Here is a 25,733-nt window from a genome sequence, read left to right on the forward strand (position 1 = left end):
GATAATGATATAATACTAAAAAAACACCTTGAAAAGTAAAATAACAAAACTTTATTACTTTGATTGCATCTCAAATAATCGTACCAAAAAGTACATTAACATTAACTTCTTAAATTTCTGAATTAATTTCTCAATTCATTTTACTTTAAATCTGTAAAGAAGAATATATTTAATTTTATTAAATATAAACTCCAATTATGTCTAATTCCCATAAAAAAAAAAGTAATTATATTATATTAATCTTTTTATCTTTTCTTCCATTGAAGATAGATTCTCTAATCACACATTTCCTCCGCTGGCCATTCATTTTCTTCTCTCTCTCTCTCTCTCTCTCTCTCTCTCTCTCTCTCTCTCTCTCTAACACATGTTCTTTCTCTAAAAAGATATTATTTTTGTTTCTGATCATTATTTGTCACATTCACCCAATCTTTTATTTTCTCTCCCAAAACAAACCCACATGTTTCTTTTTTCTTCCATTGCCTCCATAAACTAATAACTCTGCACTGAAATTCTGCTCTTGTTTTTTTAATCCCTTCACTGCTAAAATCCAAATATCACTCTCTTTTTCACCTTTAAGAGATCTAATCTTCTGGGTTTTCTTCAACTATTAGAAAAGTTCAAGTCTTTATTGTTTATTCTTCTTTTGGGGATTTACAAAATCAACAATTCATTCATGAAAATGGAGCCATCAAAGTCAAAGATGAAAGACCTATTCAAACCACCACCAGCGGCGGCCGGAAATGTGGAGCAACTAGAGATTAGACCAGGAGGAATGTTGGTTCAGAAGAGGAACTCTGATGAATCCAATGAAATTGCTCTTCCAATTCCCAAAATTAATGTCAGAGTCAAATATGGTGCTTCTTACCTCCAAATCTACATCAATTCTATAGCAAGTTTTGGTAATTTGAATCCTCAGAATCTAAAAAATTATGTTCTTGATGATTTCAGCTAATTCTGATGTGAATTTTGGGGTTTCTTCAATTTTCAGGGGAATTGAAGAAAATTGTAGCAGAAAGAACAGGAGTACATCATCTGGATCAGAAATTGATATACAAAAAGAAGGAAAGAGATTCTAAATCTTTTCTAGATGTTGCAGGAGTGAAAAATGGATCAAAAATGGTGATGATTGAGGATATTACGAGCCGCGAAAGGCGGTGTCTTGAGTCTCTTAAATCTGCAAAAATTGACAAGGTTTCAAAATTGTTGCAGCAGATTAGTTTGCAGGTTGACAAGCTCAGACCAGAGGTGAATTTTCAGTTCATTATACTTTGATATGATTAGACTAATAAAGTTGTTAGTTTCTGATAGTTTCAAGTAAAACTTCATAGGTGATTTCAATGGAAGAAAGTGGGAAAGTTGCAGATTCAGATATTGATAATTTGACAGGAATTTTGATGAATAAATTGGTGATATTAGATGGAATTTCTGCTGATGGTGAATTGAAGTTGAAGAAAGAAATTCAGGTAATGTATAATTTTCTTTCATATAATTGTAGTTTCAATACCTATTTGGGGCGGATATCGAGGGGTCATGTGTCACGGGGCCAGGTCTTTGCCAGGCCAAAACCCCATGTGGCGCCTCGACTTTCTCCAAGTCTCGGCCAGTCAACTCCTACTGAAGGGGTTATCCCTTTTTAGCGTCTGTCAATACGTCTGTCGGTATTCCGTCCCGAAAGGTCTCCATGTGGTTAAACCTCGTCCTAGAATGGGCATGCATTATGGGCTCTCGCCGGTCCAATAGTGTCCTTTCGAAGGACGAATGCATGACTCTCCTATTCCTAGTGGACGATGGTGGATCGCTTAAGCCAGTTCCAACTACTAACCTAGGGGCTGGCGGAAATCCAACGCCAGGGTAGTCCCTGTCCCCTATAGTGTTGTCTATAACAACTCGGCCTCTACCCGTTGATATGTCCCATTTGCCACTCGATTCCTAAACATTCTCGTATCTTTGTCAATTCTTAGAGTTGAATTTGCCTATGGTCAAACTCCCCCTTACATCACGGAGGGTCTATTGACTCTATGATATTGGAGAAATAAAGAAAAATTATAATTACGAAGAGGAAGTTTACATAACCTTATTGTAACAGTTAAATCTGAACAGAAATATCTGTAGGTGGTGTTTATTTTCAAAACTTTAGCTTTTAACATATGTTCGGTGATAATCCGCTGTTAGTGATAACTAGGGGTGGATTTAAAGGCGACCCCGACATGTACCGAGAGAAGTTTATGTGCCAAAACGTAAACTTTTTGTAACGTATTTATATTAGTGATGAAACCCACGACAGAATATCCGTCACTGATACTTTTTATTGTTTGAATTGAAGGTAAGGAGAGTTCAGAAATACATAGAAATTCTTGATATGTTGAAGTTGAAGAAGTCCAAAGCCAAAATCAGAATCCCAATACAGCAACAAGAGAAGCAGAATAATGTGAAAGCAAATAAGCCATTAAAGGAGATTGAATTAATGCACTTAGAATCAGTTGTGGTTACAACAAAATGGGAAATATTTGATTAATGGGGTTTAAATAAGAAAAAGAAACTCTAAAATAGTCCGGAATAACTGATACTGGACCATTCAGATATTAACATATCAATAATTGTATTGACGTGTCAATATCTGAATGGTTCAGATCTAATCTGGTCCCGAACTATTCTAGAAAATTTAAGAAGAGTGAAGGATAATTATTTCTTTGTCATTATGGTTATTTCATATTTATTAGATTTTTCTTTTTCTTCTGTTTTTTGACAGTTGATATTCCTGAAAATTTATTTTTAGTTCTTCCCTTTTTGATGCAAGTTTACATTTTTTTTTATTTGACTTTGTGTGGGCAAATTGTACATAGGATAATAATACTATACAACATATGGTGGATACAATTTTTTATTTTATTTTATTAACTTTGTTGAATTTTTATATTTAGGGAAAATATAAATATAATTTTTATATTTTTATTGGAAGAATGAGTGTTGACTCTGTATAGGTTGGGACCACAGACAGACAACCATATTAATATAATTGATTGGAATTTAATGATGAAATAAATAAATAAATAAAATATTTCTCTCATAATCAATTCTAACTTTTTTAATCATTTATGGCCTTTAATTATATTATTATGTATGCAGATGTCATACAGTGGATAAGTAAATTTACTGGTGAAAAGCATTGATTATTTTGATTTTGTTAATTTTTTTTCTTCTTGATGATCATTAAGTTAATTTTAACAAAAATAAAAATAATAATAACAGTGTTATTCATTTTATTTATATTTAAAACTAAATTTTTTAACCGTTCAAAAGTAATTTTTAGAGAAAAAAATTATTTCAAATCATAAATAATATAATTTCAAATACAAATCATCAAATGAATAAATAATAGGTTGAGGGTGAATTTGAGTTTTAAGCCTACATTTAATTTGAAATAAATGATAATAATAATAATAATAAAAAGAGAATAATGATGCGAAAATAATACATAGAAAGTTAGGTTTGACATAGAAAGTTAGGTTTGACTTTAGAGAGTGATTAATGATTTAACAAACCATCATGCTCTGGAAATTGGCTGTATTATTTTATATACCTAATGAACAAAAAAAATTCAATTTCCAGCACATCATTTTTTTTAGGAAATAAAATGTTGCATGATAAATAAATATAATGTAATTATGAAAATTTTGGGATGCAATAATAATGATGAGATAATATACGCGTTGAATATTAATTAATAATTAATGCTGACAATATTAATATTGTTTTATTTAGGATGCAGGTAAAGCTAACTGATTACACTGTGGTAGATGCCAAAGGAAATAAATTCTGGTAGTTTTGCCACACATTTCTGGTCTTGGGTATTTTATTTATTAATTAAAGATTAGTTTTGATTAAGTATTTTTTTGGGGGGTTTAAAAAAAATTATTATTTTTACTTAAAACTTGTAGTAGATATGAAAGTGTTATGTTATAATTGAAAAACAACTAGATAAAAAAATCAATTAATATCTTCCACTGAATTATTGGAGGGGATGAAACTCCGGAGCACAACAAAAAACAAGCTAAGTGATACTAGTCATCCTAAGAAGACAAGTACCACAAATATCAGAAAATAAGATATCCAGGATGCCTGCAGGGGCACCTCACACTCGTGAAGACCCAGGGGTAAACTTCCTGCGTAATTCGCCATCCAGTCCGCGGCATGGTTACCTTCGCGGAGAATATGAATCAACCTAACCTCTTCCCAATCCTGTCTTAATAATCTTTGACACTCATCAATCAGCCAAAAGAATCTATGCCTATGATCCTTACCATTCTTCACCAAATCCACAACCACAAGCGAGTCCATTTCGAATACAACTCTACGGAAATGTCTATCCCAAGCAAACTTCAACCCGAAGTACAGACCTCATAGCTCCGTGAGCACAACACTGCAAATACCTAAGTTAACAGTGAACCCTCCTACCCAAACTCCATTGTCATTCCGAGCAATGCCCCCTGCAGCTGCCGAACCCGGGGCTCCCTTACAAGCGCCATCACTATTCACCTTGATCCAGCCCTTCGACGGGGGCTTCCAACTAACCATGACAGTCCTTCTACTTCTATTTCTCATGCGCTGCTCATCTAAAAAGGCTTTCTGACATTCCCCAGCTTTACCATATACAAGGGATATGCAATGACTCTTCCACCCATTCAGCCTGTTCTACACTCTATCCACTACATGCTGAAAGTCACTGCGATCCACTCGTTTATGGAAGAGAAACACTCCTAGATACTTACCTAGGTTCGTACTCGGTGCCACTTGCAACACCGTGCAAATCCTAGAAGCAACCCACTCCGGAACATTAGAGGAGAAGGAGACCCTCGATTTGGAGAAGCTAACACACTGCCCTGAAGCAAAACAAAAACTGTCCAGGACGCCTTTCATCGTGATGGCCTGATCTACCGACGCCTGCGCCATCAGTGCGATATCATCAGCAAACATCAAATGAGAGAGCTTAGGACCTCTTCTAGACACCTGTATCGGCTTCCAGCTCCCATTTCCAATGGCATCACCAATAAGATGGCTCAACCGCTCAATACAAAGCACAAACAAATAAGGGGACAGAGGATCCCCTTGACGAAGACCACGGTTCGGGCTGAACTCCTGAGACTCTTCTCCATTCCACAGAACTGACATACGCGGAGTGGAAACACAAGTCATAATCAAGTCCACCCAATGAGGAGGAATATTAAGAAGCACCAGCGTATCACGGAGGAAATCTCAATTAATGTGGTCATAAGCTTTCTCCAGATCAAGCTTAAGGATCATGACTCTCGTTCTACCTGATCTCCGTTTAAGGGAGTGCACAACCTCTTGCATAAGAATAACATTATCAGAAATCTGCCTACCCGGAACAAAACTACTCTGACACGGGCCAATGAGATACTGGAGTTGTTCTTTTAATCTCAGAACTAAGCATTTAGTGATAGCCTTATACAGCACGTTACACAAGCGAATGGGCCAAAATTGGGTCAGGTTAACATGATTAGCCACTTTAGGAATAAGGGTAATCAGGGTTGTGTTTAAACCCTCCTCCAAAACTCCCGTATTGAGCGCCTTCAGAGCACAAGTGCAAGCAGCGGGCCCGAGGATGTCCCAGAACTTCTGGTAGATAAAAGCCTGGAATCCATCTTTACCAGGCGCTTTAAAAGGGGGCATAGCGAAAATTGCTCTCCTGACATCCTCAGTAGAAAACAACCTGTTCAGACCATCAATGGTCGTAGCGTTCCAATTCGGAAAACTCTGACAAGTCCTGAGCTTTGGTCTACCCCTCACGTCATCCGTGTACACCCCCTGAAAGTAGCTAACTGCTAGCTGCTTCAGACGACTATCATCCTAAATCCACTCACCCCTAATATCTTGAAGGCCATCAATATGATTTCTCCTCCTACGGATCAAGGTCGAAGTATGAAAAAACCTGGAGTTCCGATCACCACATTTAATCCATTGAACACGGGATTTCTGGAACCAAAGAAGTTCCTCCTGTAAAAGAACCGCCGACAACTCATTAGACAATCGTCTTTCTAGTTTAAACAGGCCTCCCTCATTAACCTGACATAACCTTTTTTGAACACCATCAAGACGAGCCATAAGCCTTTTCTTTCTATAGAAGATATTACCAAAAGTGCTAGAGTTCCAATTCTGAAGACTAGAAGCCAGATGCTGGAGGCCCTTAACCAACCCATTCGACCCATCCCAGTTATCTCTAAGGACAGCAGCGAAACCAGGGTGTTCAGCCCAAGCAGCCTGAAATCTAAACGGAGTGCGGCTATGCCTCGGGCTACCATCCATTACATCAATCAAAATAGGCGTGTGGTCAGAGTTGTGTCTCAGGAGATGCCAAACAAGTCCGTTAGGAAACAAATGCCTCCATCCAGAATCACACAGAGCCCGATCCAACCTACAGGCAACACGAGTGCGAGGGGAGCACCCGCGGAACCAAGTAAAAGAGGGGCCAACAAACCCCACATCAATGAGCTAGAGAGAGTTAATCCACTTAGAAAAAGAAGCACAACGAGAAGTAGAAACACTTGAGCCTCCTAATTTTTCCTCAGCGGATTTAATACAGTTGAAGTCTCTTGCAATAACCCAGGGAAGTCTGACAGAGGACTTCACACTCACCATATCGGCCATAAACTGACTCTTAGCAGCGCCCTGGGGTTTTACGTAAACAGCAGTAAGCTCAAACTAACTCCCTTTGAGCTACCAACCAGGATAGTGACACATGCATGAATAAACTGGTAATTTTTGTATTGAACATCAACTAGCACCTCAGCAGCGTCCCAGAACATCCAAATCCCTCCTATGAAGCCATCAGTTTCCACAATCTCCATAGAACTAAACCCTATACCTTTCCGAATTTGGTCAGCACGGGAGCCAGGAATCCTAGGTTCAAGAAGAACAACAATAGAAGGACGATGGGTCCTAATAAGATGAAACATCGACCTCGGGAAGACCCTTCCTCCAGCGCCAAAGCAATTCCAAATAATAAAACGCATTAAAGGAAAAACAAAAAGAGAAGCAAAGAGCACCAACAACGCTTATCAAGGGAGGTGCAACCTCTCTTCCACAACTACTTTCATGTTCTCTAACTCCTCAGATATCCTACCAGTAGCCAAACATCCACTTTGACTAGGATGGAGGCAGCTAGTCTGTCCCCCAGCATCCGACTGCAACCGAATCCATTTACCTTTATTTTTCCTTGCATCAAAGCCAGTTGGAGCCAACTTCAAGGCCTTGTTAGCCTCATTCGACTCAGGACCAGCCAAGTCCCCAAAAGAGTTCTTGCTCATAAAAGAGCTGCTACTTATAACCACATTCAACCTCTTCCCTTTCTTGTTTCGACTCGCAGCAGCCTCATTTAGCCCTGAGCTAGCAAAGACCTTGCTACCAATTTCCTTACTCTTGCTCCAATCTGAATGGACTCCCTCAAAGGGATTCACATCAACATTCCCAGGGTCAACAACAACGGCTTAGAAGGGACTCTGACACGAGAAGCTTGCTTCCTTCGGGGCACAGCCATCCAAGGTCCATACTCATGCTCCTCCCGACTTGAAATAGTAGCAGCGGGAATCGGAATTGACTCACTATTGTTTCCTTTAATCATAGGGTACATTATAGGCTTCTTAGTCCGCTCCATTGTATCACTCTCAGCTCGTGTCACTCTTGTGCACAAAACTTCATTGACATTAGGCCAGGAGCAAACCTGTCTAAGATGATCATAACGACCGCAGCCAGTACACACGGTATGTAAACCTTCATATTCTACTCTCTGCTCCATCCCATCAAGATCAAAATAAGCAATAAGGGGTTTCAGCAGGTTAATCTCAACACAGACCCTTGCAAACTTACCACGATCAGCAAAGGCCGTGTTATCGTCGACCTTAATAGGCTTTCCAATAGCTTCGGCAATAGCCAAAAGAACATCTTGATTATAATAGAACAATGGTATTTGAGGGAACCTAAGCCACACAAGGGTAGATTCAATCAGGGAATCTGAAGGACAAAACGTGGGGGACCAGGTACGAACTGTCAGATAATTTCCTTCAACAATCCAAGGTCCATCCAGTATTACATGCTCTCTGTCCAGGGGGTCATCAAATTTAACAACATAAAAACCATTCCCAACTTCCATCATCTTAAAGTTGGCAATCGGCTTCCACAAATCTGAAACCTTCTTGTGCAAGGCAATATATCCCAGCTTTCTCCTAAGCAGCTTAATGATTAGGGCACTATTCCATTGAGTTGTTAATTGTTGTTTCAGGGATGAGTCAAGCGATACCTTTGGGTATAAAGGATTTGCCTCATCAATAGTAATCACCACTTTCCCATTCTCACGAAGGTTTTCACGAACCTTGGAATCCCGTATCACTTCTTTATTCAACAATAGGTCTCTCCAGTTCCTGCATGGTGGCTCCGCACCAGGATTCAATCTTGACCCTGAAGGCCCCTGTGGATCAGAAGAAAATGGATTCGGGGGGTCAGCCGGCGGTCGGCCAAAGACGGGCGGCTGAAGGGTCTCCATTGGGAGACCGAACGACGATCGCAAGGTTAATCGCCAAGAGGATTTATCACAAGATCCTATTTTTTCTCCAAGATCCTATTTTTTCTCCAAGAGCTCTTTCCTTAAAGAAAGAAAGAAAGAAAATCTATTATGATACAACAATTGAATTAAAAATACCACAAAAATTAATATCAAATCGTTAAATTGGAGATTTCGAATTCTATTACAAATTTTTATTGATAAATAAACCACCTAAAAATGTTTCACTAGTACCCGAGCCAATTAATTTACTTCTCTTATAAAAAAATGGACTCGGGGTTATCTCTATACGAATTAAGAAATTTTATAGCTCAATTTTAAGTTTTATTAAACATGTATGTAATAAGGATTGTTGGAAATATTCGGGTGCGGGTCAAATATAAAGTACGTCTGTGAATGTGATCCATTAAGAAGGAAGGAGGCTAAGATTTTGCCCTAGCCACTCCCTATAAATAGACATCTCAATGTATAACCTTAATAACATAAGTAAGCTGAGATACATAAAAAATTGTCTCCCTCTCTCTCTCTCTCACGTGCAATTGCTCTTAGTTCGTGAATTTGTCGTTTTCTCTCCCGATTAATCTCGATGTAATTGTAGCATGACCGGTAATACGAAAGTCATGATGATTCGGTCTTTCGCTGCAAAGATCTTATCGCTGAGTTTTTTTAAGATCGTTGATCTTCTTTGGAGGTGGTAATAGTTTGGATCTGTGACCCAGGAGCTTGTCGGAGCTTACACTAAAGATGTATTTTTTCGAATTGAGTTTGAGATTGGATTTTTTTTTAAGTTTTGGAAGACCATATTGAGGTTCGAAACATGATCCTCAATGCATTTGCTCGATGTTGTCCACATAGATCTCTATTTTATCTCTAATCAAGTCTTTGAAGATTTTATTTACCAGCCGTTAGTAGGTTGCTCCTGTATTTTTCAGGCAAAATGATGTTACTTTGTAATAATAAGTCCCCTTTAGAGTGATGAAGCTTGTTTTCTCTTTTCCCCTTCGACATAGGGATCTGGTGATATGCGACAACAACATCAAATAAGGAATAAATAGTGTAGCATGCTATGGAGTATATTAGAATGTCGATGCATGGAAGAGTTTATGACTCTTTTGTACATAACTTGTTGAGGTTAGTGAAATCAACGTACATCCTCCATTTTCCATTGGCCTTCTTTACTAGAACCACGTTCGATAGCCATGGGGTGTAGTGTATTGCCTCAATGTGCTCGTAAGCGATCAATTTGCCAATCTCCACTTTGATGAGCTTTTGTCTCTCCAATCCATGATTTCTTCTTTTCTGCATAACTGATTCTGCCAGTAGATATACATCTAGGGTGCATAGTGACTTTTAGTTCCACTCATATGACGCCTTTAGGACACCATGAAAATATAGAAATATTTTCTTTTGGAATTGTGTATCCTTTCTTTTGCTTTTCCATGCAACTCCACTGCTACTTTTACTAGTTTTCCCTCGGCCACATAAACTGTTTCGATCTCCCTAACTTGTTATGCCTTTTCTCTCTCCTCATCCCGAATCTATACATCATTGGGCTTCATTTGGAGTGAGGTGACATGTGTCTCCTTAGTGATTATCTAATTCCCTTGAGTAGTCGACCTTCCTCCCTCAATAGGTACTTGACATACTAGGCGTTGCATGGAGATAGCTCCATATGATGCCAAGAATAAAGATCTTTCGATGATGACATTATACGCAATGACAAATCCAAGGGAGGCTTGAGCACCCACTGTCACCGAAAGCAGCCAAAAAATAATAATTAAGTAGCCATAGATCATCAAAGAGTAGATTGTTATAGAGAAAGAAGCCCAAATGACTAGAAGTGTTGGTGATATCACAATATCTTTGATGCCATCCCTACGTTCTCTAAATTGTCCCTAGATACTTTCCACGTTGAGGCATTACAAGATAGACATCTTGTAGCACTCCCATTAATGTCTCTATACAAAATACAGTCATTAGGACATTCACCAATTTTCTCATATTTCATCCTTAAAGTTGAAAGGTATTTTTTGGTCGAATTGGCCGAGTTGGTATTTCATTCCCATCAGACAACAGGGTATGAAACAACAATAGAATGTCGATATAACAAGACTCGGTAAGACCATATTTGTCTTTGAGATGAAAGGTTTGTATCACCATTCATCTTAGTTGATTTAGTACAACCAGGATACAAAGATTTGTCTCAATTTTGTACAAAATGCATAAATTCATTTGACTCTGATGAGCACTCATCCGATTCTTTTAAACCTATGCCCAACTCAGGGTTCATTTCAACTGTTTCAAAACCCTTAGATAAATTATTTGAGGCTGCAATAGAACATTCACCATGTCATATCCAATTATTATAAGTTCTCATAATCTCATTGCAGATTACATGATCCTTAATGACCTTAATACTATCATGTTACAACATTTTATGCAAGGCCAGAAAATATAGTTCGGATTCGGAGCATTATCAAATGCAAACGTTAGAAACTCTTCTAATCCTATTCTAAATTGTAATGATCTTCTATCGGCCATCATCCATGATTTATCCATCTTGAATAAACATAAATGTATGACACTCAATGTTACCTATATAAGACTGGACATATGAATAACATGATAACAGCTATACATATAAGCAGTGGCGGATCCAGGAATCGACGTCCGAGGGGGCTGATTTTAGTCCGATTATTGGGAGTAATTTTTCGAAGTCCAGTCTGTTGGGGGTGGAAATTTTTTTTAGCCTTTGTTTGGGAGTTTGGAGGTTAATGGAGGGGAGAGTTAAAGGAGGTAATGGAAAGGGAAGGGAAGTGATGGAATGGAAAGTTAACAATTAACCTTGTTTGGGAGTTTATAGGATGTAAATGAGGTTAAATGTTTAACCTTGTTTGGGAGTTTAAATATGGAGGGGAAGGAAAGTTAAATTTACTCCGCAGAGACAAGAAATTTTAAAAAAAGTTTACGTTACTCCCATTAACCCCCAATTTGGAGGTTAGATTTTGGAGGTTAGAGGAAGTAAACATTTAACCCCATTAACCTCCATTTACGCTCAAAACATAACTCCCAAATAAGGTTAACTCAATACTTAACCTTCCATTACTCTCATTTACTTCCATTAACCTCCTCTCAAACAATGGCTTAAGCTTTTAGCACACTTAAACTTTATGGTTTTGGTATGTTAGCTAAAAATTGTAACATTTTAAAAAAAAATTCTTATTTTTAGCTATAATTTTTTTTTATAATTTTCATAAAATTTAATTTAGAAATTAAGTTAAATTGAATCTGAAAATAAGAAATTGATTTGTTTTATAGAAAAGAGATAATAAATTCTTAAAAAAAGAGATATAATAAAAATAACTTCATATAAAAACAAAAAATGAGTTTGGTATGGTTTGAACCCATGACCTCTCACTTTAAAAACAAGGCTCTTAACCAACTCATCTACTTTAAACTTTTGAGATAATACTACATAGGTTAAATATATACTAATATTTGGGATGGCTACACGGAACAAAAATAACGACACTCAAGGGCGGAGCCGATGGCCGTGGGGGCTTCGGCCCCCACGGGCTCTGGGCTGGATCCGCCCCTGCATATAAGAAATATATGTTCATTAGGACAAAAATAAACGAACTGTATGTACATAAAAACAACAAGCTTCAAAGAATGTGATTGAACCGCAAAAAAAAAAAAAAACTTTTTAATAACTATATATCTTATAAATCCTTCAACATATACGATCAAGCATTTCAAATTGAATAAAAAAAAGCATAAGTAAATACCTTTCTACATCAAACAAACAAACAACACTAAATAATCACATACCTTTCTGTGTCCTAGTATCCTTAAGCTCCTTCAAAACTATAAACTCCACTAGCGATGAACCTCCTTCAACGATTAGCCCCATTAGCACTGAACCTCCTTCAACACACCAAATAAAGTATAAGCAAACATATACAATACAGTGAACTAAACAATGTTCGACATTAACACAGTAAACTAAATCAAACTCTAAAAGTTTAGTAAGCAAAGACCATTTTAATATAATATATACAATTTAGATACTAAACCCGATTTCAGGTCAAGATATCAAGGCAAACACCCATAATTATCTAAATGCAAATTAAAGAATGAACATGCAATAGATAATGTCTGAATTAATAACATGCAGAAAGTCTATTTTATTCCTCCAAACGAATCCCATGAATCAGAATGTCTATTTTATGTGTTTTAAAACCGTAATTCCTACAGAATTAGTCTTAGATCAAATCATATCTACATGATACTAGACCGGACCATAATAATTTGAGTGTGGCATAACAAGTTGGTTGGATCAAAATGATGATTGGAAAGAACATGAGAAAGAAAGAATATATAAAGAAACATAAGGAATTTTGCATGTGATGAGTAAAGTAAATGTTTGGAAATGTGAAGCTTCTCAAACTTATGTCAGTCTCATATGCTTCTTCACTGTCTCTCTTTGGAGTAAAGAAACAAAGCATGCATGGCCCCTCTTTTTCCTTTTTCTTTTTTTTTCCTTTTTTCATTTAACAAAATGGGATAAGATGTAAAAATATCTTTAATGTTGATAGTTAGGAGCAATTTTACCCCTAACGTTTAAAATGATGCAATTATACCGCTAACGTTAACCAAGAGCAATTTACTTCTAACGTTGACAAGTTGGATCAATTCCATACATCGTTACAAAGGAAATGACATATATATTTTGTTCCTTATTCCGCGTTAATTGTCTATTAGTTGGTTTTTAAAAAATATTCACCTTTTTTATGATTTAATAATGTAATTAAATATTAATATTTTTAAATTTGACGAAATATTTTTTTATCCAGGCCGTACAAAATATTATATATATATATATATATATCACATCTATTCATATGGTTGTGATCTATTACTAATATGTGATAAAATGAAATAAATGTGAAATGTAGATGACACGATTTATGACTGAGAAGATAATTTGATGAATTATTTCTCAAATTGACCCAATTTGCTAATGTTATGAGTAAATTTGCTCTTTACTACAACTAACGTTAAAGTAAAATTGCATCATTTTAGATGTTAGAAGTAAAATTGCTGTTACATGTTAATGTAAGGGTATTTTACACCTTATCCCAAATCAAAATAGGTAAAATTAATATTTTCCTTTTCAAAATTTCTTGAATTTTTTTTTTTTGAAACAAATTTGACTAATATTATTAATTAATTGACAGATCAATTCTAACTACTTTTGGAACTAATCAATAATTTTTCATAAACTGTGTTTAGCATTTTCCTCTTGGCTCAAAGTAGCATGACCAGATTCTCCAAATGGGAGAAACAAAATCCTATAGCTCTTTCTTTTTTAAAAAATAAAAATTCCAAATATATAATATATGTAACAAATTAAAACATGGAATATTGTTGTACTATATATATATATATATATATATATATATATATATATATATATATATGTGTGTGTGAAACCCTACAGCACATATGCTTTGCATTTTCATGGGAAATTGGTCATATAATAAATTAGCTAAAATGGCAGAGATAAAATTGTAATTTTTTGTGAATATAATATTATTTAGAATTGTGTGATATTTTATTTTGTGTAATGACAAATAAAAATTGCATAATATAATCCCCAAAAACAGGTCACATCAAATAGGACCAAGCAGCCAGGAAGGCATATTTACCTCCACATGGTGCAACAATTTTGATGATGTTTCCATCTTTAATTCTATGTGGCAATTAATTAATATAAAATTAAAAAGGGGGAAACAAAAAGACACTTGGAAAACAATTTCTATATATTTATAATGTGAATATCCTAAATTTATTATGATAACATCTTCTGCTCTATAAAAAAAATGAATAAATGGGTATTTCATTAACACTACACTCAAACTCAATCCTCAATAATAATAATAACAATAATAATAGGGGTAAATTTCAAATAAAATCCCTGTGGTTTCACTAATTTTCAGATAAAGGATTGTGGTTTACTTTTTGTCAAAACGAGGATTCAAGTTTTCAACTTTAGCAAAATAAGAACTTTTTCGATTGATACTATTAAAATCATCCTTGACGACTTCAAAAATGACATATTTTATGAACTACTAATATTCTAAGTAACTTTAATTCTTCAACTTTTTTATTTTGAGATCATTTAGATGAAGTTTGGTAAATGGAGAGAAAGTTAATGTTTAGAGAGAGAAAGTTCCAAAAAAGATGATTTTCGAAAATCGAAAATGTAGTTCCATAGAAAATATGACAATGAACAACTTTAATTCTTGAAAATTTTCATTTTAATGTCGTTAAAGATAGTTTTAATAGCATTAATCCAAGTGTGAAACCTCAATCCTCGTTTTGACAAAAAGTAAACCACAGTCCTTTATCTGAAAATTAGTGAAACCACATGGGTTTTATTTGAAATTTACCCTAATAATAGTAGGTAGAAAAAAGATTCATTAATTCTTTAGTAATAAATCAATATATCTTACAGTAAAACCTCGATAAATGCATATCCTTAGGACCGGAAAAAAATATTCATTAAACGAGATTATTTATTTATCGATAAATTAATAAATTATTTATTTATCGATAAATCAATATGTATTATTTTATAGATGCATTTATTGATGGTGTTAATTTTGGTTTAGGTGGAAAGAAAAAACAATCAACTATAGATGCATTTTTTCAGAAAAAATGACTTCTAGTTGATTGATTGAAAGGTTTTGGTATATATATATATATAGTATGTAATTTAATAATTATTAATTTATGTTTTCATTGGATCCTTAAGGATTTAAATATTTTTATTACTTAATGCATTTAGCGAGGTTATTACTTTAGTCCATTGGCCCAAATCAGGACCGAAATAAACGAGGTTATTACTTTATCGAACATTCATTAATCGAGATTTAACTGTATATGTCATACTAGTAATCATATTATAAGGATCAAAGATGAGTGTGCACATATGAGCTCGTGTATATCTCATCTTGTCCGGATGCTTATCTTATTTTATGCTTGTGTTGGACAAAAAAAAAATAATCAAAAACCAAAATATTCAATTGGGTTTAAAGATATTCTTCACGTTTTATGTGTGTGTTGAATCAAAGACGTGTGTTTGCATATGAGATCGTGAATGATTTATCTTTTTTTTTGGATCCGTGTATGATTTATCTTGTCTTGATTCTTCATATTTCATGCTTGTGTTGGATAAAAAGTAATTTTAAAAATCAAAATGTTCTATTGGGTTCAAAGATTGGATTAAATCATATTTGTGGTATCCAATCTATGTATTAAATATTTATGTCCTAAAATATTCTGATAGGTGCCAATTTTGAATAAAAAATTAACTAATTTGTTAGATTTTGTCAAATAGCATAATTTTTTTACATGTGATATGTACATAACAATTGTTTTAATTTTTTTATTTCATAGATTTAATACGTGGATAATAAAGAATTAATTTTTTTCTCATCACATATTAAGCCTATATGGATTCTTCCCAAAAAAAAAAAAAAAGTCTATATGAAAAAATTATCTAAAAATTTTAAAACTATTATTATATTTATATGTCACGTGTAAAAAATTGTGTTATATGTCAAAGTTTAACACATCAAGCAGCTTTTTATCTAAATTAGATTAAATGTCACCTATGTGAATAAATATTATCAAATAATACCATATGAAACAAATAACAAAATTTTAGATATCACATGGATTTGTTGGAGGCATTTTTTAATTTTATTATGTAATTAAATAGCATAGATTATAATTATATTATATAATTGATAAAATAAAGGTGCAAGCTATGGTTACTTTGTTTTTGACAAAGTAACCATTACTTTTCATTGGATTAATTTTCTAGCTCATCATCCAATGGTAAAAAACAGAAAGTAATGATTAGTGTCTACCTAAAATAAAAATTATAGAACAGAAATTTATATGTAAAAAAGCATAGGTAGGATATTAAGAAACATTTTGATAAATAAACCTCGGAATGTTAATATCGATATCATTTTAAGCATAGCCTAACCCTTCCATAGATGTACTGGAGTTCAACTCTACAATCCCCAAGCGAAGCCACACTTTTAAATTATCAAACAGCAAAAAATTCACAAGATGCTCAATCAGTCTTGCAACCTTTTTACTTCCAAAAGTTTCCTCTGGACAAATGTAGAAGGAATCTCTTCAAGAAAATAATGTAAAGTTAAGATGAAACATTTCAAAATCCCTATTTCTTTGGCAAATTCATCAAGAAATGATAAATTGCTTTCAGAGTTCTGAAATAGATCAAGTAACATGGTCAGATTTCAATCCGAGTTACAAAAATTAAGAGAAAAATTTACTAAATCAACAAAAATCCCCTCAATTGGATTCGTCAATGTATCAAATTAAAAGATTGAGTTTAATCAGCAAAAATCAATAAGATTAAACAGACCAAGATCATAAATTTTCCAAGCTTAAATCAAACCATAATGATTTCTAAGTTTCAGTTCGACAAATCTCGTCCTAAAATCAAACACTGAAGTCTAAAAAACCAACAAAATAGATTAAAAGATTGAATTATTGTAGCTAATTCTCTGCTACATATGGAAGTATACCATAGAAAGAAGAAAAAAGCTTACACAACCAAATCTTGGGAATAAGAACCAATACAGTTTGATTAACTGTTGCAACAGTATTGATACCCGAGAACTCCCCCGAAGCAAACTTGTACAAGTTGTCCTTCAATATTTCCCAGTGCTTCTGGTAAAAGAAGGCTGGCACTGGCAGGCCATCCTCCCCAAGCGCTTTGTTAGGACTCATATCGAATAGGGCATTTTTTACATCTTCGGTAGTGTCTGTCCTGAAAATAGATATTGAATCAGCTCGGTTCACCACAGGAAATGAGTTCATCAGGTTGGCATGACCTCATGAAGGGGTCTGATCTTGGTGAAAAAGGTTTATATAAAAATTGATAGCATGAATTCAAATATCTTCAAGGCAATAGATCCAATTACCTTGCTCGTCTTGGATAGCATCAATTGACAGTGGATAAACGGTAAAATTTAGTGTTCCAGTCTCCTTGAGTAATCCACTAATTCCCAGATTTCTAAAACTAAAAAAGCTCTTCCTGTCTCAGAATCACAGTTAACTCATTCTGTAAGCCTGGCAACACTCTCTTCATACTTAGACAACAAGGAACGTTGCACTCTGGACAGGGAATTAAGCAATTGATGTTGCCTAAGAAATTTTTATTCCACTGTGTCAGAGATTAATATAAGATCTATAACTGAGCCTTAACTATAAGCTTATGCTAAAATGATTGAGATTCTCCCACAGCACATTCCGTATCAGCTATATAAGGAGAGGCATACACCATACAGAGGAGGCAAATCAATTTCCCATTTTGCTCAACTCTACAATGAATGAATTGATGATACAGCTGGATAAGTTCAATTTGAAATTTGAGGTCCTGCCAGAAAAACCATATTCCCCAAACAGACCCAAAGCCTCTGATCGAATACAATTCTACTCTTCAAATTTATGAACAAACTTCTCCGCACAAGTACCACTCACTTTTGTTTCCAACAAAGCAAAAACGACATGCTTGTGAAGCCGCACCATAGTAGGTTAAACTGACTATACACAAATTCATCATGCATAAACTTTAAAACAAGAAAAAAGTGTTATAAATGGTTATTTATATGGAGTATCATCACTGAAAAGAACTTGATAGAATCGTTTCCTTTCCTCAGGATCAAACAAACCTCCCATCTTATTCCCGCATTCTTCTTCCGGCATTTCAATGCTGTTATCTTTATCATCCATTTTTGCAGACCTTACCATTCCATTCTTCTTCCTTTTCTCTATATTGGCTAAACAGCGCCGCCGATTATATTCATGGAGCCCTTCCTGCATCAGTTCCCCAAATTTATCCTTAATCATAACAAGTGGATCCTTGTCAATCAATTCTGATCCGTTATAACCTTCTCTCAGAAGAACAGTATAAATCTGATACTTGTTTGAGACATAAAAGATTCCAGGGTGTTTGAGAAGAAACACATTCAATTTCTCTGGCAGATTGAACTCTCTTTTAAAGTGACCAAGTTTCATAATTGAGACCTTCTTCCATAAGGTCAACGAGAGCAACTCGTGTACTAAACCCGCTGTTCTTTTCTCCATCTCTTTTGAACCTTCCAATATATCTTTAGGATCTATATAAGGTGAGATATAAGGAGTAGAATTAAATTCACGGAATCTTTCCCACGATTTTACCCAAGTTGAAGGCAAGGAGCATGAATAACAGGGCTCAGAGCCACGCTGTTGAGCTGATGCTTCAATTGCGGAAACTGCGAAGTCTGGGTTCCATGATACAAGTTCAATCTGCATTGAGCTCTTTCTCCCGCTATGGTTAATGAGTCGAAACGTATCAGGATATTTCGGTAGGATTCTGATCAAGTAATCATCAGGAAATCCGAAATTTCTCTTGATCTCATTAAGTTTGACAACATTAAGCCTTTGATTCATGCTCATCATCAATAATTTAGCTAACCGCTCAGCAAATATGGGTTCCTGCATTTCTTTTACAGATTCTTCCTCTTCCACCAAAGCTATCATCGGTTTTGTTAATCGACAATAATATTCGTCATTCTCGAGATAGACTGCAAAACAACATGGGTACTTCTTAAGCCAATTCATTGCTTTTCCTTGAAGATCAAGAGTCTTGAACTTTTTCTGCAGATATTTGACAGATGCAACCTGATCTGGGCATCTAAGTATGATGTGCTTGATTTGATTATTAACAATCCATCTATGGTTCCGAGAGAGAGCTGACTCCAGATCAGGATCCTTCTTCATGGACCAAAGTGAAAAGTTTCGAAGAATTGATAATGTTGACTTCAGCCTATGATTGAAAAGATCTAGTTTCTGGTGAAACATGCTGTTAATCCCGTACCGGATTTGGTGCATCTTAGGTATGTTACAAGTATGAGCCTGTCAAAAATAAAAAGCAAAATGAAAAGGTAAAGAGATAAGAAGAAGAGGATAATATCACAATAACTTCGCACAATTTAAGATATTGCATTGGACCTATCACAAATCCACTATTCTTTATGTCAAAAATCAGAACATTAATATTTATGGCTCCTTCATTTGCTAGAAGGACCGAGCTCATAGTTTTGAAAGGCGCAAAGGGGTCCTGGAGCCTCGGCGCAAGGCTCAGGCACGCGCCAAGGCGCACAAAAAAAAATAACATATATTATTATAAATAAAGGTACTTTACCCTTATCTTTTGACCTAGCACTTGAACTAGAGGCACTCGTAACATTTTTTCCTACTCCTCTAGTATGATAAGCACTTTCTTCAGCTCCAACAGCCCATGTTAAATTTTCATTTGGGAACACTAACTCATCTTCATCCGACCCCTCTCCATCCAATCTACCCATCAACCATTCATTGGCATCGTCTATATCTTGTAAGTAAATGGGATCAATAGTGTCACGAGCTTCGAGGGAAAAGAAGTTGCTACTTTAGCGTTTTTTCCTTCAGGGTCACAACTGCTTTTCTTTTATTCCCCTTTTTCTTTCTAATTTAGTCTGAGCCCTTAATCCTACAGATTTCCTATGCCTATGATTAAAAGTTGAAAAAACTCTGAAAAAACCTTCAAAACCCCTTAAAACTGCGCTTAGAGAGCCTAGGCGCTTCTTGATTCTAGGCGCAAGGCAAGATAAGGCTGTGTGCCTTGCTGACATCGCCCGCCTGAGACCTACTGAGGAAGAAGATGTCATCCCAGTCAATCAATCCCAGCTCTAACTACTTTAGGATTTTGAACCAAAGCACCAATGCAAATCAAACAGTAAGCAGATCAGAAACAGAAAAACTGCTAGCTAAAACAGCTGATATATAAAATACCAAATAAAACAGTAACACACACCAAGCATTCAAACGCACATCAAAATCAAACCTAGGTGTTTTATAAAAATGATCAATCAATGAGTAACAAAAGCATAAGACGTGATCAAAGGAAGAAGGGACAAATTGTACGGACCTGCACCAACAAGGATGCCTAACTTGGCGAGTGGAAGAGCCATGGCCTCAAACTCTTACCATAAAAATTGGCGAGAGGAACAAGCAGAATTATCACTATACTGGCTTCGATGATAAACAAAGCACATAACCATGAACATAAGGGTAATGAGACAAAATTCACCTCAAGATCAAGAAGTTTCAGCCGACATCTATTTAATTGAATTGTTGGGAGTTGCTGCAACAGAGAGGCTCGTTGAAAAGTGACAGCAATGGACTGGACTGCCTCGGAGTGAAAAGAAGCTGTCGAGGAGCTAAGACAGAAAACGGAACGAAGAGAAAAAGTCTGGTAGAGCCAACAAGAATAGGTACTGTTATGAGTTTACGGTGACTGTTTACGTCATCTGATTTTCATTTTAGATGTTAGTTTTCATGGTTTGAAAGATATATATGTGGTAGTTGGTGACTTTGGCATCCATGTCTGCTCGAACAGGCCAATGGAGTTAGTTTTCATCATTTCAACAAATACTCAATGTGCAATACTTAAAGATCAAGGACCTAGAATACTAAATTGAGATCATAACCATTGTTAAAGCAACAAAATTTATCCAGATCATACATATTTCTCATTCAAATAGCAAGTCAATGATACAAATTCTATGGCACAGATTCAGTATTACTCAGCTTCACTGATATAAATTTCTATTCACCATGTCTGCAATTTACCAAATCCGGGGAAAAGATTAGTAGGAACCTGCTTGTTCTCTCAAAATTTTCTGCTTCTTCTGCTGTTGTTCCAATTCTCGTTCATGATTGATGCAGAGAATATCATGCATGCTTGAACAGCTTCATACTAAGCCAATGAAAGTATACAGCAACCACAAGTATAGGAAGTGTCAAAGGTACAAGAAAACAGTAATACCTGCCATAAGAGAGAACTGAATCAATTGGACTAGCAATTTTGATAGGATAATATAATTTACAAAACTATGTTGCACGAATACTCCTCTTTACTCTTTAGTAACATTTCTGCATTTCGTGTCTGTATCCTTATCCGTTTCAATTTCCTTTGGAAGACTATGTTTTAGAGGCCATGTGAAATATATAGATTCCATAGCACGATTATGAAAGTATAAGCAACTTGCCACTCTATGAACCAGTATAATAAGTCAACAAAAACCCTTTGCGAATTAATTTTGAGAGTAATCTTTATTCATCCCCCCCATTCCCCCAATTTGATTTTCCCCAATTAGCCAATCCTCACCTTCCACTCAAAAGAGACCAAATATGAGGGGAAACACCAAAATTTCATCCAGTTCTAAGAAATCCTACACTTTTCAAGGGCAATGTAAGGAAGGGGGGAGCCATGAATTACCTGTCGTTTTGTATGGCTGAAATGATAGGATTATCGGATAAAGGGAGAAGCTTGGATATAATTGCCGCAAAGAGAAATCCCACAAAAGAAACAGAGCCGATTGCGATGGAAAACCATCCCCAGAAAGCTGTCGTCTTGCACAAATCCATTCAAGAAGAAACCAATCCCGGCATTATACCTTCTGAAGTCCAAATTGGAATGTCAGAAACGGCGGAGGAAGATGAAGGAGGTAAATCTAAATCGTAGCTGATAGGAAGAAACTGGAAACGGTGCGTTTTATTTGCTGGTTGATCCGATCCATTTGCAAGACGGGTATTATCCAAACCCTTTTAATCATTAAATCCATTTGCAAATGGGTGGATTGGGAATAAATGATGGGGGTTTCCAAGTTGAGGTAGAAGTTGAATCTGATGAGGAAAACTGCAATTATAGTTGGCTGATGATGATGAAATGAATCCTAACACATCAATATATATACAAAGCCAAATTCAGGTATATAGATCCCATCCCATGCCTTTCTTTCTTGGACTTTTTTAGAACATTTAGGTGGTAAAATGACACACGACCTGATTACACGACACAGATTTTTAGTGTTAGTGTTGAACTTAATAGATAATGGGTCATTTTTGGGCTGACACGAAACTGACATGCTAATTTTTGGGTTGGGTTAGTGTTGATATGTGAACCCGAAAACGACACGAAATGACACGGATATTGAAAATTATTGTTATATTCTCTCGTGTTTTTTTTATGTCACTTTATTAATAAAGATAATAAAATTATAATTATTAATTGCAAATATTTATTTGAATTTCCTAAATTGTTATAAACACATTACATGACCCTCTAACATGATATTATCGAACTTTTCGATAATTATTGTTAACATACTAATCTAAAAATGATATAAAATGTTTAAAAACAGTACCATATCTTCTTATATTTTTAAGAGTTATTATTAATATATATGCATAACAAAATTACATATAGCCCGAAAACATGACACGAAATCGACACTAACCCGAACAGGTTAACACGACTTTGACACGAAAGTTTTTGGGCTGGGTTTGGATTTACTCTTTTTGACACGAACCCGAAATGACACGACATGAACACGACTCGAACATGATAATTGCCAGGTATGAGTAATCTTTTATGGATCGTTTCTGTTTAAACCGCATATCAAATCGAACCGATTGAATTCGGATTTTCGATTCGGTTTTTTTTACATTTCGGTTCGGCATCGATTTTAATTTTAAGTACATTTTGGGTAAAAAAAAAAAACCGAACCGCATCGAATTACATATATTTTACTATATATTTTTCTTTTGAAAACTTATATAATCCACCAATCAATTTTCATATGTATTTTACAATTTTCGTATATCTATTCTTTCTAATCCAATTTTAGTTTTATTCCATATCAAAGAAAAAGTTGTGGAACCATTTAATGTGCAGTATGGGGATGATTATACTCCAGTCAAATTAATATGCTTTACTGTAAATAAAAACTAAAAGAAAACAACAGTCTGATATATTGATTTTAAAAAGTAATTTTTTTTTTATTGTTGCTGAGATAATAATCTTCAAATTTTTTGGTGTTAAAAGTAAATTTAATAAGAAAATATTGATTGTTAAAAGTAAATTTAATAAGAAAATATAGTGATTTTTAATTATTGTTTTTTTATTTTTTAACTTAATTCGGTTATTCGATTTAAAACCGAACCGAATATTTCGGTTCGGCATCAGTGTCAATTATTTTAACCATTTCGGTATTCGATTTTTCAGTTTGACTCAATTTTAAACCGATGTACACCCCAAAATAGGGTTATACGAAATTACATGGATATGCTGTAATAAATTAATAATTTAATTAATTTTCTACATGTAATTAATTAATTAATTATATTTAATTATATTTTAGGTCTTAAAATATAAACTTTAGATCTTAAAATATAAATCTTAAATTGTAAATTATAAATTCTAAATATAAAATATAATTTAAATGTCAGGGAAGAGAATTTACCCACACAAGACTTACGCCATGTTCTTTTTCTTATTGAAATTAAATTAAATTAAATTAACTGAACTGAATGCTACTGAATTGAATTGAATATTACTGAACTTAACTTAAATTATATGGTGGACTCAGGATATCCAAATACTCTTGGATATTTATCCCGAATTCGAGACTCCAAAATTAGATGTCAATATGCCAAGAGTTTAGGTGTGGAAAACCTAGGAGAATGGAAGATCATTACAACCATCTACATTCGTTGTTGAGAATGAAAGTAAAAATAGCGTTTGGACAATTAAAGAAAATGTGAAAAGTGCTCTACAATATGCCTTAAATGTAAAAAAAAGTATCAAATATCGATCATTGTTTCTACTTTCATGCTTCATAATTTCATAAGATTATGCATGCTTGGAATACCAATTATATAACATGGTCCAAATGTTAATGGAATGGTAGATTCAGATTGTCACACCCGACCCAAAATGGCATCGGGTATGAACAGAAAACAGGATAACCAACTTCGAACAATCTAGAAGGCGAACCAATTTTCTACGATTAAAAATTTATTATTTGGACTACCTAAAGTTTATTTAATTATTTGGCTTGGACTCGATAAGTCTATCGAGCTTCCTACGTATCCCGAATGTCTATTCATATTTAAACCGGGAATCAAAGCCACGTAGTTCTACCAAAAGACCCGATTCAAACTCCTCTACGTTCTGAAACGACCGGTAATCAAATCAAACTCAAAGTCTAGTTAACCCGACTATTTTTATCCAAACAAACCGTTTTTAACAAACGAATTAACACAAGGTCTAACAAGACTCTTTTACTCAAAGAATCATTATTACCAACACATTAATCCAAGCCTAATATGTCTCTTGTACCGTAAAATCAGATTTTAACAAATCCCACTCCAAAACAAACACACACACATATATCGGTCAAATTAGACGTAAATTCACGTATATCCACATTTGATTCAATTTAAGGAAACAAAAAGAATAATTTCATAAGTAGAAAAAGAAAGTGCAGATCAGCATCAAAGTGATTATCGATCAAAACAGGCCACGCAACATAAGAGAAAAGGTTAAAACAGACTCAAATTTCAAATAGGGAATCAGAATCAAACTGTTAAGAGCTCGGAGGAAAAAAAAACACTCTCCGTACGTCCGCCACAATAGACTCGGAAGCTAAATCTAAAACTGTCTCAGATACATTAAACGACAATTAAGAATTTTCCTTTTTATCTACCGAACACGAATATTGAGTTTAAACAAGATCATTCCCGTCCTCAGCACCCGAGATCGGATCAAATTGAACTGACCCTGCTATTTATTTGCGAATTGAATGAACCGAATGGAATTTCAAAAAAACCATTCGCCAACGGTGAAGGGATAGCCAAATCGAGACTCGGTTTAGTGAAGAGATGAACTTTCCCTCCCTTTTAGTATTATATGATGTTTCACATATAATTGTTATCATTAATATTATTATTATTATTATTATTATCATCATTATTATTATTAATATTAAATACTACCACTTCCACCGTATAAATATATGTAGGTATTTATATAAAATAGAAAATATCTATATTCATCCTTCTAACCTATAATTTATTTTAAAATTTACCCTAAACTTTTAATTTACTATCCAAATAATTAATCAATTATCTATAATCTAATTATTAAATTATAAACTCCATAAATTTTGGACACAGACATGAC

General features: G+C 34.7%; 2 protein-coding genes across 6 annotated transcripts; one reads left to right on the forward strand and one right to left on the reverse strand.

Moving 5' to 3' along the window:
• The first annotated feature begins 339 nt into the window (after positions 1-339).
• Positions 340-2,783, forward strand: LOC136210737 (BAG family molecular chaperone regulator 1-like). The gene is made up of 4 exons (XM_066002117.1): positions 340-899; positions 989-1,245; positions 1,329-1,463; positions 2,324-2,783. The coding sequence occupies exons 1-4, from the start codon at positions 674-676 to the stop codon at positions 2,513-2,515; spliced, it is 810 nt and encodes a 269-aa protein (XP_065858189.1). The 5' UTR covers positions 340-673; the 3' UTR covers positions 2,516-2,783.
• Positions 2,784-16,954: 14,171 nt separating this feature from the next.
• On the reverse strand, positions 16,955-22,386 carry LOC136210738 (protein WHAT'S THIS FACTOR 1 homolog, chloroplastic). Of its 5 annotated transcripts, none has more exons than XR_010678184.1 (5): positions 21,987-22,386; positions 21,366-21,533; positions 19,869-20,401; positions 17,605-19,579; positions 16,955-17,445 (listed from the first exon to the last, which is right to left on the reverse strand). XR_010678184.1 is itself a non-coding variant. In XM_066002118.1 (4 exons), exons 3-4 carry the CDS (start codon positions 19,911-19,913, stop codon positions 18,284-18,286), a joined length of 1,341 nt encoding a protein of 446 aa, XP_065858190.1. In that variant the 5' UTR covers positions 19,914-20,401; positions 21,366-21,533; positions 21,987-22,386; the 3' UTR covers positions 16,955-18,283. The 5 variants fall into 5 exon arrangements, 3 of the variants coding, with proteins under 3 accessions (XP_065858190.1, XP_065858192.1, XP_065858191.1); XR_010678183.1 differs by having other exon boundaries at positions 16,955-17,450; XM_066002118.1 differs by having other exon boundaries at positions 16,955-19,579.
• Positions 22,387-25,733: the final 3,347 nt, after the last annotated feature.

This window comes from Euphorbia lathyris, chromosome 1, assembly GCF_963576675.1.
Source record: "Euphorbia lathyris chromosome 1, ddEupLath1.1, whole genome shotgun sequence".
NCBI lineage: Eukaryota > Viridiplantae > Streptophyta > Magnoliopsida > Malpighiales > Euphorbiaceae > Euphorbia > Euphorbia lathyris.

Excerpts from the sequence above, each read along its gene's own strand:
- LOC136210737 (XM_066002117.1), top strand. The coding sequence starts at position 674 with ATGAAAATGGAGCCATCAAAGTCAAAGATGAAAGACCTATTCAAACCA. Across the intron at positions 1,246-1,328 it reads TTGACAAGCTCAGACCAGAG|GTGATTTCAATGGAAGAAAG; the intron begins GTGAATTTTCAG and ends AAAACTTCATAG. Across the intron at positions 1,464-2,323 it reads AGTTGAAGAAAGAAATTCAG|GTAAGGAGAGTTCAGAAATA; the intron begins GTAATGTATAAT and ends TTTGAATTGAAG.
- LOC136210738 (XM_066002118.1), bottom strand. The coding sequence starts at position 19,913 with ATGTTACGAGTGCCTCTAGTTCAAGTGCTAGGTCAAAAGATAAGG. Across the intron at positions 19,580-19,868 it reads TGCTAGGTCAAAAGATAAGG|GCTCATACTTGTAACATACC; the intron begins GTAAAGTACCTT and ends TATTTTTGACAG.